This window comes from Kryptolebias marmoratus, linkage group LG4, assembly GCF_001649575.2.
Source record: "Kryptolebias marmoratus isolate JLee-2015 linkage group LG4, ASM164957v2, whole genome shotgun sequence".
In the NCBI taxonomy this organism is placed as follows: Eukaryota; Metazoa; Chordata; class Actinopteri; order Cyprinodontiformes; family Rivulidae; genus Kryptolebias; species Kryptolebias marmoratus.
This window is the reverse complement of record NC_051433.1, coordinates 20,898,770-20,919,319: the sequence shown is the minus strand read 5'-3', so window position 1 is coordinate 20,919,319 and position 20,550 is coordinate 20,898,770. Positions and strand designations below refer to the sequence as shown.

Below are 20,550 nucleotides of genomic sequence, written 5' to 3'. Positions count from 1 at the left end.
CCCCACCCCCACCCCCCGTCCTTCCAGACGACCTCCCCAAGCCCCAGATCACCGTTCAGCCGGAGAACACGGTGACGGTGCTCGGAAGCGATGCGCGTCTCACCTGCACGGTGGCGAGCAGCAGCTCCTCCCCCATGACCTTCGCCTGGCGCAAGGACCAGGAGCTGCTTCACCACGCCGAGCTGGAGAACTACGCCCACGTGCGCGCCCACCACCACCACAACGCGACGCCTCACACGCCGGAGGCGATGGGAGGAGGGGTGATGGAGTACACCACCATCCTGCACCTGCGGGACGTCACCTTCGCCCACGAGGGACGTTACCAGTGCATCATCACCAACCACTTCGGCTCCACCTACTCTAACAAGGCCCACGTCATCGTTAACGGTATGTTGTCAGAGGTTGTTGATTTTTGATGATTCATTTTCTTAAAAAGATGAGTTACACTTTCTCTGGAGTAACTCAGCCTCCATCTGCAAGAACATGATGAACTGAGAGGATATTATTAGCTGTTTATTTACTCTCCTTTCTGATAAAGTCAGAGTTGTTGTAAAAATACCTATTTAAAATTTAGCTTCCTGCAGGATTCGATCTGTGGGCCTCTGGCCGGACGTTCCTGGGTGTGAATGCCAGCAGCAGCTGGAAAAATGTCTTTGAGAGAACAAAATGAGTTGCTCTGTAATCCTTAACATCTGTTCAGTTCAAGTACATGAAGTCAGTACGACGTAAAGTTTCTGCCTTCATCCACAGAGCTGCCGTCCTTCGTCAAGACTCCCCGGGACAGCACCATCCGAACGGGCCACACCGCCAGGCTGGAGTGCGCCGCCAAGGGACACCCGACGCCGGAGATCGCCTGGCAGAAGGACGGCGGCACGGACTTCCCCGCCGCGCGCGAGCGCCGAATGCACGTGATGCCCGACGACGACGTGTTCTTCATCACGGACGTCAAGCCGGAGGACATGGGCGTGTACAGCTGCACGGCCAAAAACACAGCGGGCACCGTGTCCGCCAACGCCACCCTCACCGTGCTGGGTAAGAGCTCCCGACTTCCCGCCCTGCTGCTCGGCGCAGCGGAGCGGCGGGCGCTCATATTCCCACAGCTAGATTGTAAATAGCTGGGCGCTCAGTTGGGAATTGGTCCGCCTGGGGCTGCAGAATGAGAAGCTTTATATTTTTCTTTTCTCGGCAGCTGCGGCCGTGCTGCAGGTCAGGGGCCAGAGGTCACAGTTAGGGGTCAGAGGGGGAGAAAGGGAGACTCACAGAGGGGTGTTTGTTAGGCATTCCCACCCCCCACCTTCTCCTCTCTCGGTGGGAGGGACAGTGATGGCTGCACCGCTGCAGGCCTCGCTGCTCCCAGTTTATTGGCTGTTTTACACTTAAACCAAACAAAAACAGAGTTTCTCTCCTGTAAGCGTCCGAGCACACAGATCAGCTCTGTTCTTCGGGTTGGAACGGAGCACAGCAGCTTGTTGTTGGACACTGAAACAAAGCAAAAACAAGGCGGGTGGGGTGGGGGTGGGTGCTCCTTAAAGGGCTCAGGAGTAACAGTTTCTGTATTCAACGTGGTCACTCTGACGCATTCTCAGGCTGTGCGACTTGCCACTCAGAGATGTAAAATACTGACTGGGGTGTTTGGGTTTTAGAAACAGAGGGGGGGGGGCTGCTGCAGTCGAGGGGCCCCTGTCTGGAAAAGAGAGTTGGGGGAGAGAAGAAAGAGTAGAGAAGAAAACGGGGGTGTGGTGGGGTGGGGGGGAGTAGGATTGATGAGATGGGGAAGGTATTGATAGAGGTGAAATAGGCGGCTGAAGTGGGTTAAGTGAGATCTCTTAATCTGTGTCTCCCACTGTGAAGGGAAGTGTTCAGTCTGAGAGGCCAACACACACACACACAGATTCAGCTCAATGCGCTTTTTTCAGTGGAATGTGAAGTTGCTCAGGGAAAAACACTGAAAACATTGTTCGGAAGAAGATTCTGTCCCGAGGGAAACCTTGTTAGTGTGTTGTGATAAAAAGTTATCTGATGTCAGAGTTTATCAGCGTTACAGATGTTTGACGATCGTCGTTTTTAGTGGTTTTGACATCAGACTTCAGCAGTCTGTGTGTCGTCGCTGTCATCGGGTTCCTGCAGTCTTTTAAATCCACGAGCATTGCTGAAACAGAAACCTGAAAGTCTAAGCATCACTCTTTGATCGCACAGATTAATAATAATTGTTTGCATCAATGCTGGATCCCTGAAGGGTTTTAAAAGGAATCTATCCTTCCCATGTTCCACAGAGCCCCCCCGCCCGGCCCCGGACCTGGAGGACCGCAGTGTGGTGGTGGGAGAGACCGTAGCCCTGCAGTGCAAGGCCCTCGGCAGCCCCCCTCCCCGCATCACCTGGCTGCGCGACGACCAGCCGCTGCGTCCCTCCGACAGGCACCACTTCACCCCGGGGAACCAGCTGCTGATCATCGGCTCCGCCTCGCTGGAGGACGCCGGCCGCTACACCTGCCTGATGTCCAACACGCTGGGCACGGCACGCACTCACAGCCAGCTGGTGGTGACTCAGCGCAGGAGCGCCTGCGCGGCGCCGACAGGCCTGAGCACCATCACCATAGGCATCATCGTCATCGCCGTGGTCACGAGTATCGTGGCGACGTCGCTGGTGTGGGTGTGCATCATCTACCAGACCAGGAAGAAGAGCGAGGAGTGCAGCGTGACCAACACAGGTGAGTTTACATCCACTCCCTCCTAACCTTGTAGGAGAACACGTAAAAAGCAGGGAAAAAAAGGGATAATTAAATAATTGTTTCTCTCTCCCAGATGAGACTATTGTCCCTCCGGACGTCCCCAGCTACCTGTCCTCTCAGGGTACTCTGTCCGAGCGACAGGACGTGTGTATCCGTGTGGAGGCCGGAGGTGGACCTCACCCCAACGGACATGTCGTAGACGCCACAGGTACCTGTCAGTCTGCTTTGGTGTCCAAACATTTGTCCCTCCAGCAGCTCCTGGTGTCTGCTCAGAATCAGAAATAATTACAGCCGACACCCTAACCCGAGTGTTGATTTACTGCCTCTAAACGATTCACTCGTTCTTTTTACCCCGCAGCGTTCGACGGCGCCGTGATGTGCACCGATTGCTTGGAGAGCAGCTACTCCAAAGACCACGACTACCTGGCCCACGGGCTCGGCTCGGCCCGAGGCGCAGAGTACCAGCAGCAGCTCGCGCCCCCGCCTTACTCCCACTGTCCCCCCGAGGAGCGGAGCGGCGCGGGGTCACGCGGCGCTCCGCTTTGCAACGGCTCGCCCCACGGCGTCCGGAGAGACGTCCAGGGCTCCGCGTTTCCCAAACATCACAACACGACTCCGCTGCACCAAGACGACAGAAAAGGTACGGTGATTTGTGGAGGGGCTTGAAACGCATTTTCTTTATGACCTGGAAGAAAGTCAGCGGCGCTCCGGTCCAGAACAAACGCTCATGGGCCTAAAGCATAAATCCAGAACCCCCCGCGCTCCCACAGGAGTATCAGCAGGATCAGGTGGTTCCTTCATGAGCAACAGTTAAGAAATGCTTGTCAAGGCGAATTCCTTCCAGCGTGCTCGCTGATCGATTGTCTCCTGCTTGCGTCTGACAGTGTACCATTGTTGCACGCAGAGCTGAAAACAAACACAAAAAAACCCCACTGAAACACAGCACAGTTCTCAGCGCCGCTAAACTCCTGCAGGCGCAGGTCCAGGCCTGCTCTGGGACTGCGAGCCCGATCGGCTCTCCACGTCACCGCAGATCTTCACACACATTCCACCGCCTCGCTCTCCTGAAGCTGAATGCATATTTGTCAACATACAGGTCACATTATTGATGCCCCCCCCCCCCTCTTCTTCTCTGTGTTCCTCAGTGAGCAGAACGGGACACACACAGGAGGACTCCTTCCACAAGCCGGTGAAGCTGGGCGGCGGGACGAGCCGCGGGTGCCCCGACACTGACTGTGAGCCCGAGCTCAGGCAGACTCTGTTGTCCAACGGACACGTCCTCAGGGCCTCTCAGAGTGAGAGCGCCCCTCTGAGGCGAGCCAGCGACTAGCATCCAGCTCCAAAAAAAAAAAAAAAAACTTTTCTTTCTTTGCACTGGGAAATAAACTGCTACCTCACATCCGAGGAGGGGGGGGGAGGAACCGCCCCGAGCCTCCCGCATCTGAACTGACAGGGAGCGGCCAGGAGGGGGGAAAAAGGTGTGTGTGTGTGTGTGCGTGTGCGTGTGTTTCGGGGAGCATATAAGGAGCGTCCGGAGTTTGAAGGCGGAGCTTGTGTGGGTGGCGTCCCATCTGAGCGTATCAGCTGTACATAGTTTTAAAAACCTTCTTTTGGGAGGTGACCAGTAAAAAAAACAAAAGGAAAAAAAAAAAACAAAGAAAAAAGATTCTAGCTCCAAAAATATGTGACTTGCATTTGAAGCGTGTAAATGTAGGGAATCTTGTACAGTTTGTGCATTTTTAAGCAAAAAGAGAAATATACATTGGGACTTTTGACTGTACATAAGAGTTTTCTTATATATTATATATAACTTTTACAGGAGTGTTTGAATATATGTGCATGATGAAGAAAGGAGTGATATTTTTATTTTTATTAGAAAAAGAACAGCTTTTTTTTTTTTTTTTTCAGTTTTTACCAACATTCAGCTGCAGTGCCTTAATGCATGATCAAAGCAAGCTCACCCTGTAAGCGCATTTATCAACAGATGGTTTATTTTCGTTTTGTGAGAGATACCGGTACATCTTTTATAGGAAACACTTGATTGCACTTGATTTTTTTTTTTTTTCCTCCTTTTGGGACAAACACTGCCAGCCGTGGCCTTACAGGAACCCAATCCAAACGCGTCGCCCTGGTATGAAGGAAGAGCTTCCACGTGAAAATATTTCGGTACGCGAGGCGAGATGGCGCTCGAGTTCAAGCACTTTTTTTTCTCTCCCCACTCTACTCACTCCGTAAAGACTTCTGCCGACGGGAACGCAGGAACAGTCTCCGTCTGAGGAAATTCGACATGTTTTTTTTTGCTGCACCGTTGAGGCTCTTCCACCTTTTTCGATTACACATCACTGAGACGCTGCTCTGATCTACCTGGGATTTGTTTTTGTTTGTTTTGTTTTGTTTTTTTTAAGCAAATTGCAGATACGTGTAACATTTACGGCCACGTTCGCGATTAAATTTGTACCCCTAAGTTGGAAAACGTCATGTTACTGCTGTAATGTGTTACAGGCGATCAGTTGTGCATTCAGAAGCAAATGGCCAGTATTCCACCAGAGTTACATCACTGCAGTCCGGTTGTGTTCCAGGTTAGCGTTGGAACAGTTGCAAAGCTTGTGAAATGCGCACTCCCCCCCCCACACCCAACCCACCCCCTCACTCCATTGTGTCTCTCTCATCCACCTGCGAGCACCGATCCACCCGGAGATCCTGCAGGGAAACCGACCCCGGCAGACATAACCGGGGGGGGGGGGGGGGGGAGGGGGGGAGTAGCGTGCAGTTCTGACACTAATTTATTGAAGCAAACTGTCTGAAACCGTTGTACCGATGTCAAAGCTAAAAAAACGGTGACGTTTCTAACAAAGTGTCTGATGATGATAATAAAAAAAAATCCCATTTTGCTATAATCACCTGCATCCTGCCTGTTTTTCGCCCCACACACACACACACACACACACACCTGTGCAAACACAAAGAGCGGATGTTGTTGTTACAGTAACACCATTTAGCGTTTAGCGGTGCTCCGTCTTGTCACGGCAGTTATGGAGAAGCCATCAGTTCAAATGGAGCGTGCGCCACAACATGAAACCTAAAGATCATGATCTTCAAAGCAGACACACACACACACACACTCAGAGTTAATCTTCCAACCAGGAATGTCTCTGGCCTCCTTGAAGCTCCTAAGACAGCAGGCATATTTTTTTTCCCTCTGCAGGCTGTTTAAAGCATCTGCCGCTGCCTCGAGGTCAGAATGTGCGTTCCAGATGGACGTTTGTCGCCAGATGATTGACACGACCCCGGGCTGCGGCCTCCACCAATCGTCGCTCAGTCCCACCTGTGAGGCCGTTTGTCTCAGACCTCCCCCTGCCAGGATTTAGCAGGTCTCTTTTACACCGAAGGACGCCAGGGCTAACTCAACGATCCTGTCCCACTGCTCCTCCGTGTGTCACTAAGATGATCCTTCACCAAGATGAAGAGGAGGCCTTTGTTAGTTTTGTTAGTTTTTTTTTTTCCTGAAATAACTACTTTGGAGCATGAGACTGGAAAACAGCAGAGCACTGAGTCAGCATTTTACTGCAGCCACAAAGGAGGTCACATCTAATCCTAAACTCGTCTATGATTAAATAAAATCTGAAGATTTCCCTCCATTCAGCCTGACTGCAAACTTTCATTACATCTCCTCCTCAGACATTTGTTGGCGCCGGCTCCTTTAAGGCATTTATTGTATAAACTTTGAACACAATCTAATTAACGCATGAAAAAAAAAGTCGCTTCAAAAACAAAAGAAGGCTTGAAACACAGACGTCATCAGTTAGCCCTCAGAGTGTGTGCTGGGACCGACTCTCAGCTACCACCACACCAAATCTTCGGTCAGCATCTGTAAAATTGGCTGTTTAATTAGGTGTAGCAACCATCTTGAACTGGGTTCAAAAGTGAATCCAATCCAGTTATTACTTTCTGAGAGTTTCATTTAAATCTGTTCAGTCGTTCACAAGATATTTTGCCAACAGACAGACAGACAGGAAATTACATGGCAGCGAGCAACAAGTCAGTATTTCACAATCACTGGATAAACTGTACTAAATTAATATATCGTCACTGTGCGCAAAAGAAAGACCTTTTTTTTTCTGTAGTTCTCGAACAGTTGCATTTTTGGAGACACCAGGTTTCCGCCCAGCAGCGGCGACATTCAAATGTTCTTAAGGCGAACGTCTGCGAAAGCAATCCCCGTGGTGTTCCTATCAACGCATCGGCCGTGGAAATCCAGCTCAGGTATTTAAACGCAGCAAACCAAGCAGAGAGATGGAAAAAAACTCCACCGTTATAAGTGCAGAATAAGATAAGCTTGTCAACTCCCTGGGAGAGAAAAAAAAAGTGGCCAGTAAAGCCCGAGCTGTGGTGTAAAAGCTTGTGTAGACAGCCGAGATTTGAGATAAACCTACAGCTGTGGTAATTCAACCAAAAACCTGTGATCGGAGGGAGGGGGAGCAGGTTCCTGCAGGTGGATGGGGTTAGCTGTGCTCAGTGGGAATAAAATAAATGCTGGCATATTTCTGTTCATCCCCAGTGGGTTTTATACGCAGGTGTCTTGTCTTAAAAAAGTGAAAAAAACTAGACTAAAACACTAAAAAGGATATTAAATCATGTAAGACTGGAGCCCAGAGGGATACACAGGAAGCTAAAGAAGTTGCCAAACATACCATTGTCATGTCTAAAAATTTATTTACCTGCAAAATAAAATACAAAAGTCACTTCAACGAATGATTTGGAATGCAGCACTCTGGGTAACGTAGTCCCTGCCCCCTTCCTTCATGCTCCTCGGGGGGGCCCAGCTGCATGGGGACCAACGGCGACGCTTCCTGGGACGCCTTCCCTGCAGTCCCTCCAACAGATCGGCGCTCCGAACCGCCGGCGCACGGCGGGGGAGGGGGGGAGTGGACGTCCCGCTAGAGCAGAGAGCGCCGGACCTTCTCGTAGGCTCCCAGGAAGATGAAACCGCCCGCGCTGATGAAGGCCATCCGTGGTAGGCTGCCTGCAAACAGACTGCAGACAAACCAGGACAAGGACGCTTTGTTAGGACTTTTATTTGCACCCAGGACAGCCGAAGACATCGAAGTTGTCCTGCAAAGAGATCGGGACGCATCGCTTTAGTTTCACACGATCTGGATTGAAGCCTATTCTGGCAATTATTCCAATTTCATGGAAAATGAGGACATTTTGATTAAAGACAATTTAATGCTGCCCACCGGGGTCTGACAATCAAACAAACTGTCCAGCACGGCGGTGGAGGGCTGATGATTTGGGCTCGTTTCGCAGCTGATCAACTCTACTCCCAGCAGGTTGACATCTGTATAATCCGCTTCATGCGAATGTCTGCTTAGTTCCCAGGACTCGTGTTTGTCAGCACTCCACTTTGGCAGGTTTTTTTACATTTTTTTTTACACTACAGGTCTGTTGTTTTTGGGATTAGGCCGACCAAATTATGAGTCACCTGCTGAGCGGCACGCAATGACAAGTACCGACACAGACACGGTTCGGGTGAGAGGGTGACAATGTAAAAAAAAAAAGTAAAATAAACAAACAGTCTGATGCAAAGTGGAGTGGTGAGGAGTTAAAACGTTTATTATAAAATGTGCTCAAACTACTATGAAACTTTAGAGTGTGAAACCTTTTTTTGTGTATGGTGAAAACTTCTCTTTTCTGTAGCTTGATCTGAGAAGCTGTTAACTCAGATTCTCTAAAGATTTGGATCTTTAGTTTTCAAGATGAGTGTTTTTCTCGACTGGAACTGAATTGGCTCCAAATATACGTCCTTTAGCGTGAATATCGTTTGATTTTTCTGCGCCTGATGGTGTTTAGCCGCACGGACATGTTGTGTTTCAGATCGACTGAAAATAAGTTTTGACAAAGTTTTCCACAAGGGATGAAATCTGTTTGCTGATAGATATTTGGAGGGAGAATATATTGACCTAATTGTAGTGATAATTCACTGTAGGAGTCGGCACAGAGGGACGTATATGTATCAGAGGGAGCAATTTTGGTGCAATGGCGGAGCCAGAGGGTGGCCAATGGTGGCCTTAGCCATCGTGGATTAATCTTCGGCCACCCTGATCAATTGAGGAAACTTTGCTTTCTCGTTTTTATTTCACTTAAAAATATAGTTTCTTCAAATAAATGGAGTGGCTGGTTTAGAAACCTAAATCCACCCTTGCTGCTTCCTTAGGGGTAAAAGTAGCAGCCAGGTGCTGCCGATCAAATTGTCCCGATTAACTGAAGTGTGAGCAGCTCTATGAAATCAAGAGTTTTAGCAGTGGGCTGCTCTGGAGAATCCAGGCCTGTGTTAACACAATGCCAAGAAGGAAAGACATCAGCAATGACCTGAGAGAAGCAGCTGTTGCTGGTAGGGGTGAAGTTCATTTCCAAACAACAGTATTTGCAAGTGGAAAATATTTTAAACAGCTGCAAAAGTCACCCCAAAGTCAGGCCGTGCAATGTTCAAAGAAACTGCAAAAAGCCGAAGAGCTCCGTCTCAGACAGTTAGCAGGTTAATGGTTAAAGTTCAATTAGAAAAAGGCTGAATAATCATGGCTTGTTGGGAAAGGTTGCCCGGAAAAAGCAGCACAACTGGCTTCATCTGAAGGAACCACAGGACTTCTGGACAGATGAGATCAAAGTTGAGGTGTTTACCCATAATGCATACTTTGGTAAGAAAAAAAAAATCTGTACAATAACCTCCAGAACGGTAGTGGAGGGCTCATGGTTTGGGCTCTTTGAAGTCACTGACCAAAGGATTCCAGAGTCAAACGCGAGGCCGTGTGTCCGTCGGCTGACCCAAACTGGGTCAGGATGCAACAGAACAATGAGCCCAACGAGCCCAAACACAGCAGCTAATCTACAACAGAACGGCCGAAAGAGAGCGGTCCAATCAGTTCCAGACCTCGAACTGATTGAAATGCTGTGGTGGGGGCCCTAAGACAGCTACGCAGAAAACAAATGTCTGCGAACATCGATGAACCGAGGCAACGATGTGGGAGACTGATAAAGTCAGACAGAAAACAACTACTTCAGGTTATTGTTGCTAAAAGAGGCTCGACTCAGTTTTCCACACAGAGCTTGTCTGTTTGACCTCTGTTTCTGTTTAAGGTGGAACCTGTTGTGTGTTTTTGTACACCTGGGGTTACATTTGAATCCTTTTAGAACCTGGTAAAGACCCGATCATTTGTTTTACGTCCTGATGTGTCAAAGCTTCTGTATTTTGTCGAACATGTCATACATTGTTGTTTAATCGGGGGGTTACATTTATATAGATGTACCTAACTTTTTTTATCTCGTCTGTATGATGGTCGTCCTCACGTCACTGACAGGAGCTGACTTGAAGGCAGGTACTGGGGGGTTTGTTGCAGAGCCCCCTACGCAACCCGGGGCCTGACAAGATGCTGTTGACGTTGCAGAGGTCGGAGGATGTTACGGGCCATGAAGGAGCGCCCATCTCCCCCTTCCCTCCCTCATCCCCCCCGTCCTGCTACACACAGCTGTTTTTGGGATTAGGCTTCAAGCGCCAACCTTTGTTTCTCACTGGGGCTCGTCTCTTTCTCTCCCTCTCTGTGCTTGAGTGATGGTCAGATGACATCCACACATGTCTGTCTGCTGTCCGTCCATCCAACACCCCCTCCACCCCCCACCCCCCCAGCTGGCTCAGTTGTTTGGGGGATTTCTCCTGCGTCTGATTTTTCCTTTCTTTCGCTGCGTCATCCACTTCTTAGTCACATGCTGACTTTGTCCCTTTTGTTCATTTCTTTTCTCTCTCTCTCTCTTTTTTTTATTTTTTGAAGTTTTCCTTCCCTCTTTCTGTCTTTTCCTTGCAGTGCGTTTGCCTACCAACACCTTGCGTCTGCCAGCACGCCCCCACGCTCACATGGTCTGGCCCGGTCTCGGCCAGATGTAACGGATGAAGAGCATTTGGTGCTTGTGGACATGTGCACACACAGAAACACACAGCCACAAAAGAAACAAGAGAAAGTGTGTGTGTGTGTGTTGGGGGGCTGTCTGTATTTATCATCTGCGTAGGAGTTCAGGTACTTATGTTTCCATCGCTTTTCATTTACAATAATAAAAAAAACAACTTTAAAGTATTGCAATACTGAGACAGGGTTTTCATCATCCTTAAAGGAGTGTTACAAACACACAAAGTACAAAATCTGGGAGCCGCTGCTTGAGGAGATGAGTTTCGTGCTTTGCAATCATGCTTTTCGAGCTCCGAATTTTCACAAAGAGAAAAGGAAATGAACCTATAAACGCACATAGAAGCCGAGAGGCATACAATGCTTCTTCTGAACTAAGATTGCATAAATCGCCTGCTGAGTCTTACATTTCTTGTTAGAACACAAATAAAAGGCATTTTCAGGGGCCGTCCACACAGGAACGGTTTTTGTGAATAAAACGGTAGGTTTTTTTTTTCTCGTTTCAGCCTCGAGTCCACACAGAAACGCAGTTTTTCTGGAACTCGTATATTTTGAAGATGGGTGCCAGAGTGAAAGGCCACCATTGCATTTTGCATGAAGTTGAGCTCACAGCCCCACCTCTAATCCAGTGTTGCCAACGGAGCAGCTTTGTTGCTATATTTGCAAAGTTTTCGGAGCCCAATGGTGACTCGTTTTCAAAAAGGAAACTAGGAAAAAAATCTAGCAATACTTTCTGCTGGTGTTAGGGACTTTTGGAGCCTCTGACATGGAAACATGGATCGTTCTTACTCTTCAACAAGCAGCAGTTGCTGCCCTGGGCCCCTGCCCCAACCTAAAGAACTTAAAGGAGAAGTGAAGAAATCTGCTCTCTCCGAAGCAGTTGCATCATTTTGTTCTCCTGGGAGAACTTTTTTCTCCCGGGGTCTGATTCAACTACTGTGTGATTGGCCAGAACTGTGAAGTGGGAGGAGGGGATCAGTGTGGCTGAGGTCATGCTGGGAATATTAGCTGATTGGAGCTAACTTTAGCTACTGGAGATCAGGAATGGGGTTTCTCCTGAAGCATGAAATGTTCTTGTGGAACGAGCGGAGAGAGCAGACCTCTCAACTTCTCGTGGAGTATAAATCCTGCAATCAGAACAGGAGAGAATCATCCGTCTGTGTCCAGACTGCAAATGAATTAGGTATGTGTGAAGTCACCGCTGACTGATCCGTGGCGAGATGTAAATGTGTCTTTTGCCAACAACAACAACAAAAAACAAGAATCAACAGAAGAAATTTGCAAATTAGACATTGACATCATCTCGTGCCAGCCAGTAGCTGCTTTCCTTACTGAGGAGTTGGCAACACTGCTCTGATCTGAGCCATAACCTGAAGGAGTCTTCTTCTTCTTGTGTTTACAGTTTGAATTCAGCCTTAAAGCACGCTCCACGCCTTGGTTCCAGTTTCTGGTGTACCACATACTGTCCTGGTCCTAGTTTCGGCGGCCTGGTTAAAGACCTTTACCAGGTTTCAGTAGGCGTGCTGAGCTGTTAGCTAAATTGTAATAGAGCCTACACCCTGGTCCAGTCCAAACCCACATAGATATTCCAAACATCCTGTTGGACTCTTTTTCTTCAAACCCTGTCTGTTTAAAAAGCTGTAAGATATTATTTCCTCATAACTTTCATACAGAACGCCACCAAAATACCCCTTTAAGCACTGATACCAACTTTTGTACAGTTCTTTTCTCATCATAATGCATGTTAAAGATGTGGGAAATCTGTTTACTTTGTCTTCGCAACCCATCCAGTATTCAAACAGACTCCATCTTGTCTCAACGTCACGTGAAAAACCAAGTCAATAAGTTTATATACGTCACTACGGGGCCATTAGCCAGATGCATTCCTTTTAAACAATGTGAGGGGGGTCCTTCTAAAAATAATTCCATGTTTGAATTTTTTTCTTACCAAGAAAACCCCTCCGCCTGATTGGGTTTCATGTATCACTCCCCAGCACATTTTCTTGGCCATATAGAACCACTCCTGAGTCCAAAAATACCAAAACGGCTGGATGGCAAACCTGAAGCTGTGACGTGTCTTTAGGGTTACTTTCACACATCTTTGATCACTATTGCAATTTTCTTTTTCTTTTCCTGTCCAAGAATAAACTTCTGATTCGAGTTTTCAAAAAGTGGCGCTTGGACTTAAAAATATAAAAGTGATGTCACTGACAGACTCCCATGTTGCACACTGTCATTTTGGTAACTTTAAATTCAAACATCCAGATTAATAAAGCTTTGACCTGAGGTTGGTCAGCTGTAGGTGCCTGTGTGAAACCTAAAAGTGAGCGTAAGTGTGTTTATCTGAGAGTAAATTAACACAAACGTTCCGAAAACCATACGCCGGCCCTCAGTTAAGTGTTCTCCCTTTCGCTGCATTCTGGTTTTTATTCCGCCCAAGCACTCCTGGGGCTAAAGGCTTGATCTGGGGGAACATTACTAATGCAACAATATTGAATACTACTCAAAGTGAATCAGAGAAAACATGTCTCAACACATTCCACTCAGTCTTCCAGATCGTCAAGCTGGCCTGCTAGCCAGCAGTGTGAGGAGGGAACTAATTTTAAACTCCAGGCTCTTGTTTTGTCTCAACTCTCCACTAGAGTTACATTTCCTGTCTGGGATCTTGCCCACCTGTGGACTCAGACGTCAGAGCAGAGCCAGAGCTCGAATATCCCCCCCCCCCCGCTCCCCAGGGTACCTTGACTCACTGACAACACGGCCTGACCAGCCGCTGAGACATCCCTGAAACATTGACCAATCAGCTCTCCTGAGGAATCTGGCTGAGTACACTAAAGATACATGTAGGAAAGAGTGGCCAATAGTCAAATGAATCTGAAAGCAATTAATTTTCTCTTTTATAAAATATATCTTCAAAGGCCACGTTTGAAATAAAATATAGGCCCTACAGCATGATTCTGCCACCACCGTGCTTTACCGTAGTAATGGTGTTCTCAGAAGGAAGTGATAAGTTTAGTTTTAGACTCATGATGATAACGCAATACCAGGACGCAACTAACAAAGTTGTGAGTACATCTTGGATTTACGTTTATTATGTTTTAAAAAAATACCCCCGTTTTCATGCCGGTCTAAAGGCCGGTCCGTGGAGCTAAAAAGATTGGGGGCCGCTGCATTAGGACACCAAGACCAAATCCGGTTTAACTCCGTCCCCCCTTTTATTGGGTTTTTGTATTCTCATGTCAAGGGGTAGGGGGTGTCCCAATTCATCCACAGGCAAACACCCTCACTCTTTATGTCCCATAAATTAACCCCTTAGGGTAAATTAAGTTGCCTTTGGTTCTTCATAAATCACCAATCACCAATCATATTATCCATGTCCCATAAGGGGTTCCTTAGTTAATTAACAGAATTTATGGGACATGAATTAACTAAAGGGTATGAGCAATGCATCCTAAAAACAAAAACCTTACCATTGTGAGTAGCCCCCACAGATGTTCACTCTGACTAACACTGATTTGACTCATATATACAGATGTATCATCACCTGGATGACTGCAGACCCTCAGTTTCACATTCATGGTGATTCTGATTTCTTCAAAAACAGCTACATTTATTTTGGGTTTTGGAAGACATTTCACCTCTCACCGTAAGAGCCTTTTCAGCTCTGACTGACGGGGTTTCCCTCTTAACCCAATCCCGATTGAAGGAATAAGGCAGGTCGATTTTTACACTGTTTAGCGTACCTACATTAATGTGTTCCTTAGAACGTCAGAACAATTGGTACTATAGCATCCAACCAAACATCATCTTGGCTAAAGAACCCAACTTGCCCAGATCTTCATGGCTTTCACCAGCAGAAGGCCTCATCAAAGCTACTGAATTGGGAATATGAAACAACTTAGCAGACGTAGAACAACTCTAGGCTCTTTCACAAATCAGGCCACAAAGATGGGCCTTTATTTAAGTTGTCTTTGGTCCTTCATAAATCACCAATCGTACCGCCCATGTCCCACAAAGATGTACGCTTTTGTTAATGAATCAAAAGAGGGATAGAGTGTAATTCAGCAGCGTTGACGTGGAGTGCTACATATAAAATATATGTCGGACACCTCCTCGGATATGTCACACATTCTGAATCCTCCGGCCAGCTGGTCTCACAGACCTTCTATCATCACCTTTAGCCGTGAAGCTGGCTTCCCCTTCCATATGTCGACCGTTACGGCTGTAACTACCTCCCTCGGTGGCTCAAAGGCGCAACAGCGGTGGGTTGGCTTCGACACCCTGTGCCACCCTGGTCCTTTCTGAAGTCGTGCCAAGACGACCAGAAGGCGTCGGTCCTGGTGTTTTGTGAAAGAGCCTCGTGGTTGAGGGTATCTGCAAAAACACCTTTTGAACCTCCCAGCTGGGGAAAGGAAGGTCGTGCACACGTGCACTGCTCAGCAGGAGGTGCTCTGTGTGAGATGCATCCTCACAGCTGGAGATACTTTGAACTGCTCCCTGAGAAGAGCACATCAAAAGCAGGACGCGCAAAAAAAAAAAAAAAAGAATGCGTCTTGTTTACAGCACATCGGTGATAGCGGAGCGGGCTTCCTAGCTGTCTGTGGTGAGTGTTTTGTATTGACATGAAAACAGAATAAATACTGTACTTACTGCCAGTGTGAACAAATGAGTCAAAGCAACAGACAGGGAGGCACTGGCTGAATTTTTACCAGCACTGTTCACACATGGACTCACGTTGAGGTTTTCCATACTTAATACTGGGAAGCTAACTTGGTGAAGTCAGCAAAAAGTTGGCTTCGTCAGATGCAGACGTTTACATTCTCTCATGCAGTCCCCTTCAGAGGCTGTCTGGAGAATTTCAGAGCAACGTTGCATGTGTGAAAACTCAGAAATATGTAAAAAAAAACAAAAACCTCAATTTATAAAGCAGAAGAACAATAAAAATGTGATTAAGGCTTACCACATGTTTCAAGAGGCTCTGCTTTGTTGTGTGCAGCGGGTTCAAATACATTTGCATTTCTCCCTCTTCGGTTTTTGCATAAGCAGTAAATCTGAAAACGCTTGAGGACGTGTTGGCCATTTGTCTTCTGTTCTGACATGACTGCTGGTGCAGTTTGGTTAGTTTGCAGGTTACTGTGAGGGGGGTGGAGGGGTGGAGGGGTGGCTGCAGCGCTCGCTGCTAAGCTATGGTCTCTGGGGCAGGGCACACACATGGAAGCACTTTAGAGCTTCACTACACTGCAATTGGGCCTATTACCATAATTATAGCTTTAAAGCCCCAGCAATTTGTATCAGGCATGCACCAGTGCAACAAGCGGGCCTTTGGCCCTGCAGAACAACAGCGACTAGCCTTTTACATTACCCCCACCCCTCACCCCCCCTTCTTTTGTCTCTGCTCTTCACCTGGTGTGTGCCCTGAGCTGTAAAACTTTACCTTCTCTGGTTACGCTGATTATCAACAAAAGAAAAGGAGCTCGCCGTGCTATGGAGCTTACAGTGGTGCATGTTCTCCAGGATGATGGCTGGATGAGATAAAAGAGGAGAGAAGCACTGAATGCTTCCATGTGGCACCGAGCTGTGAGGATGTGAAGTGCCTGCTTGGTTAAAGCTAGCATCTCACCGGGCTGGAACTGTTGGAGACTAGTTTCTGAATGACATTTAAAAGGGAGTCTTCAAAATGTCTCAAAGGGAGAGGTTCTCAATATCCTCATGTGAGTCGCAGAGCCTTGAAAAACCATGTCGCTTAAATGTCGAACATGCTCTAGATTTTTAACCAGTCTTCAACAGTCAGAAGCCAGTGATTCTTAAAGCTGTAGCAGAAAGAGCTGGACTTAAATACTGGGCTTTTTGAACTCTTTGAATTCTGTCCCAGTCAGAGTTACAAGTAAAAGTGACATCCAAGCTTATTGCTAACGTGTGAAAGCTCTTTTTTTGGTGTTGAGAAGCTTCTGGGTAATTTCTCTTTAATTAGATTCCAGCAATAAAACTTCCATATAAAAAACAACAACAACAACAAACAAACAAAAAACCCCTGCGGTTTGAATTTGCAAGTGTGTATGTGTTTGTGGAACAAAGAAGTGATGTCCTGCTGGTGTATGGCCCAGTCCCAGGCGCTATGAGTATTAAGCCGCGACGCTTCCTGACTAAATGATGGTGGCTTGCACACAAGCGGCCTATTATTCGCAGCAACTGAGGGTTTGTTTTTAGCGCTGGCAGCCCCCTACGGCCCCATTAGACCTGGCCTTTTGTCCGGCGCGCATCATAAACACATCAAAACACTCAAATAAACCCTTCCACTCGGCCCTTGTAACACCTTAATCAATAGGACGGCGGAGCGGGTTGGCAGGAAAAGCTTTTATGCATCTCATTTTTCAAGCCGCGGCTGTAAATTCCCCACTCCCCGGAGTGGCCGCTCCGTCATCAAACTTGATTACGTGAGGGATCCGGCTTGTTTAAATCAAATCATGCAAAATAAGTTGTTTTTTTTTTTTTTTTTTAAATGACATGGGAGGTGCAAAGAAAATGGTTTGTGTATACGCAGGCTTGTTCGGTTTCTAACGGTTACAGTGGCTTCTGAACACGTGACCCAACGGAAAGGGGGGGGCCGCACTCACCCCGGAAGGCCTTTACTCCTCCACACGTCGTAGAGCACCAGCGGGATGTTGCCGCTCGCCGTGGCTGAGCCTGCCTGGAGAGACACAGAGCAAACAGAGGCGCGATGACAGATAGGTTGTCTCATCTGCTTCCTGCTCCTCGAACGGACACCCTGTTTAGTCTTCCTCAGTAGAGTTTCCTTTATCTGCCCTGCCCCCCCCTTCATTTTTTTCTTTCCTTTTTGCGCTCAGGGACAGCTGTGTCAGCGCAGGTGTCACCTCTAGCACCCACCATTTGCCCGACCCACAAAAACACACTCAACAAAGTCTCCTTGTCCCCCCCTCTCCCCTCTTCCACACTCATCAATCCAGCGCTTTTATTTGGCCAACACAGATTAGCTGGCTGAAGAGTTTTTAATCCATCACCTCGGAGTGGCAGAGGGGCACGAGGGGGGCAGGAGCTGGCCGGTCTGGGTCAGGTGAGGGTGTGTGGAGAGGGCCAGAACGAAAGAGGAAAAAAGAAAAAGGCGGTGGAAGGAAGGGAAGACATAAAATGTATTTATTTAGGTGCATGCACACCAATCAACGCTACAAATCCACCAATGCGGAGGAAACAGTTTATTGTATTTGCTGTAAATTGTGCATGAGTCGATAGTTTCTTAGTGTTAACAGGAAAAACACACGGGTTTCTCCTGTTCCTGTTGGAGACAGGTGGCTGAGAAATTACTCTCCTCGGCTGACAAGTTTTCTTTTCCTTTACTGCTGTGAAAGGGGGGGGGGGATGATGAGAGAACAGGGTGTCCAAAACGCACACTCACTGAAGACACACAGTCCCCGTCTGACTGCTGACACATAAAATCTCTTTATTTGACTCAATCTCAGAGTTGTGTCTGATTTCAAATCTAAAACACACCTTTCAGATTCTTCGAAACGGCTCCAGACAAATAACAGGAGCCGTTTGTTGCACGAGCGCCCGTCATCCTGACTCCGACTCTCGCGGCAGGGCGGCGATGAAGGCGCCGCCTGCCGCACAACGCCAGCCTTTCATTCACCCGGCTGTGGCGAGGAAGCTGATGTGTAACGGGTTCCAACACCCAAATTTCCTCCCGTCAGTGCGATCCAAACTGTCCAAACGCGTCAACACCAACTCTGCTCCGTCTCTCTTTAACTTATCTGCCTCTCCCTTCAGCTGGAGTGGGTCAAAGCTTAAAAAGTATGTTAGAAATCATCTTTTTCTATTTCTGTCACTTTTGAAACTATAAGTGATTTTTTTGGAGAATGAGAAACTTAATTGGATTTGGTGATTCCCCCAAAAATGCCAGAATATTGACATTTTTGAGACAAAATCAGTAAATGTTAAATCACACCTTTTGTACAGTTAACCATTACCCCATGTGTTCAGTAAACACATCCTAAAGTCCACTTAATATCTAAAGAAATATCTTATAAAAACTTCCCATTTCCAGCTTTTTAATTGATTCTTATAGTGGTATAAATGGGGAAATCTCTATTTTAAAGGTTATGGTGTAAATGAGAACACGGTTCACTGCTGATCTGATCTGGTGCTTGTCCTGATTAGTTAACCTGAGTGTATAATAAAAAATATGCATAGAACTTCAAATGAGTGAGCACAGTTGGGCACATTGTCAACTGTTGCATAAAAAAATCCCTTTAGTGTTTAAAAACACTGTTCCTCAAAATGATTATTAAGGAATTCTGATATTTGTTTACCTGTAGCACATATAAAGGTCACTGAACAACGAGAAAATTGCAAAACAACTGTTTGTACACGTTACAAAGACAGGACTGCAGAAATCGATGGAGACTCATGGCAAAATAAAACCTGCTTGGTTTTCTTAATCACGGTCTTCGAATGTGTCCTCATCAGGAGGTAACAGAAATGTCATGTTCCGAATCTCGAGTCGTCCTTTTGCTAAAACAGTAATTAAACAGATAAACTAACGAGTTAGTTCTGCAGTGTGCATCTTACTGAATATCTTAAAAGTCATATTAATAAAAACAACTGTCAAACCTTACCTAAAGACCTTCGTTCCCATTTTGCTAAAAACCTCAAAACTCCAGAACTTCCTTTCTGTTGGAGTGAAACAAGCTTTTTGCAACGTGAACCCAACTCTTGGCCTTATAAAGTTATACGCTCAGCTCGGCTCACCACAGCCGGAGCCAGGGCCCTTTGCGGGTGGTTAGATTACAGCAGCTGCCTGTCAGATAATGTTTACTGGAAGCTTTTGTACCGTGCACATCCACCTACAGCCAACAGCTTCTCACTAGAGATCAAGACTGTCGGAGTGTTTTCTTAATTCCAGTATCTCATTAGTTAGGACTGGGGGCGGAAATGGAACACTGTGTCTTCTCCAAGGACGGACTCTGTGAGTGTGTGAGGAGGTGGGGTGGGGGTGGGGTACCGCTGAACTCACTTACCCTTTAAACACACACACACAGGATGCAGAGAAGGAAGCCAGACATACAGTTAGACCAAGCCAGAGGAATAAAAAAAAAAAAAGAAAAGGTGGCGAGGAAGAGGAGGAATAGCACCTCACAGAGAGAGAGAGGATGTCCTTTTGCTTCACCTCTCTGTGACTCGCAGCCTTAAGATGGAAACTCAGCAACAAGTCCTCGCTCTAACACTAACCATGTGCACAAACATGTCTCCGCAACACTGTCCATATTCAACCAGGTGATGGATGTGTACACAGGTCTCTCCGCCGTCCCAGAGCTACCCCGGGGCCCGCTCTGCCCTGCGTCGCTGACACTGTTGAAATTTGCTCAGGCTGCGGGCCCGCTCAGCTCTCTGCCTGCGAGGCATCACCTGACAGCAGTGTTTAAAAGAAGCTGCCAGAACCGGGGGAGTGGGTGGAGAGGGCTGTGTTTCTCTCTCTCTCTCTCTGTGTGTGCGCGTACCTTTGCAAGCATGATCCTGGTCTTTGCCACGTCGAGAGGAGTCGTGACAAACGCCGCCACCGCACCTACGAAAGGCACAGACATATTTCACAAAGTGCCCCTCTCCCTGCTCTCATAAACTCGTTAAATACTCCAAATAAACACATACACAAAGCCAATTACTTAAAGTAGGATATGCTGGTGTAGATTCTCAGTCATCCAGGCCATGGTAAATTCAAAAAAAAGTTAAAAAACAAAAACAACTGGACTTCTATTCTGTAGCTGAAGACGTTTCGCTTCTCATCCGAGGAGCTTTCTCAATTCAGAAATAGAGAGTGTGGAGTTGAGCTTTTAAAGCTGAGATGTGATGTAAGCTGG

At 47.2% G+C, this 20,550-nt stretch overlaps 2 protein-coding genes across 3 annotated transcripts in view; one reads left to right on the top strand and one right to left on the bottom strand.

Moving 5' to 3' along the window:
* lrig1 (leucine-rich repeats and immunoglobulin-like domains 1) overlaps nt 1-4,418 on the top strand; it is a 31,846-nt gene extending 27,428 nt beyond the window's left edge. Inside the window, exons 13-18 of the mRNA XM_017429978.3 lie at nt 28-387; nt 751-1,032; nt 2,274-2,708; nt 2,803-2,937; nt 3,088-3,369; nt 3,875-4,418. Coding sequence (XP_017285467.1) covers nt 28-387; nt 751-1,032; nt 2,274-2,708; nt 2,803-2,937; nt 3,088-3,369; nt 3,875-4,059 — 1,679 coding nt within the window. The 3' untranslated portion in view covers nt 4,060-4,418. The remainder of the gene's footprint in view (nt 1-27; nt 388-750; nt 1,033-2,273; nt 2,709-2,802; nt 2,938-3,087; nt 3,370-3,874) is intronic.
* A 3,007-nt stretch (nt 4,419-7,425) lies between these two features.
* Nucleotides 7,426-20,550, bottom strand: part of slc25a26 (solute carrier family 25 member 26) — a 58,375-nt gene continuing 45,250 nt past the window's right edge. The window contains exons 8-10 of one of the 2 annotated variants that reach the window (XM_017429947.3): nt 20,194-20,258; nt 17,296-17,369; nt 7,519-7,763 (exon numbers count right to left, since the gene is read on the bottom strand). In XM_017429947.3, the coding sequence (XP_017285436.1) occupies nt 7,667-7,763; nt 17,296-17,369; nt 20,194-20,258 (236 nt within the window). In that variant the 3' untranslated portion in view covers nt 7,519-7,666. Of the gene's footprint in view, nt 7,764-17,295; nt 17,370-20,193; nt 20,259-20,550 lie in introns of both variants that reach the window. The other variant, XM_037975064.1, reaches the window with a different exon arrangement.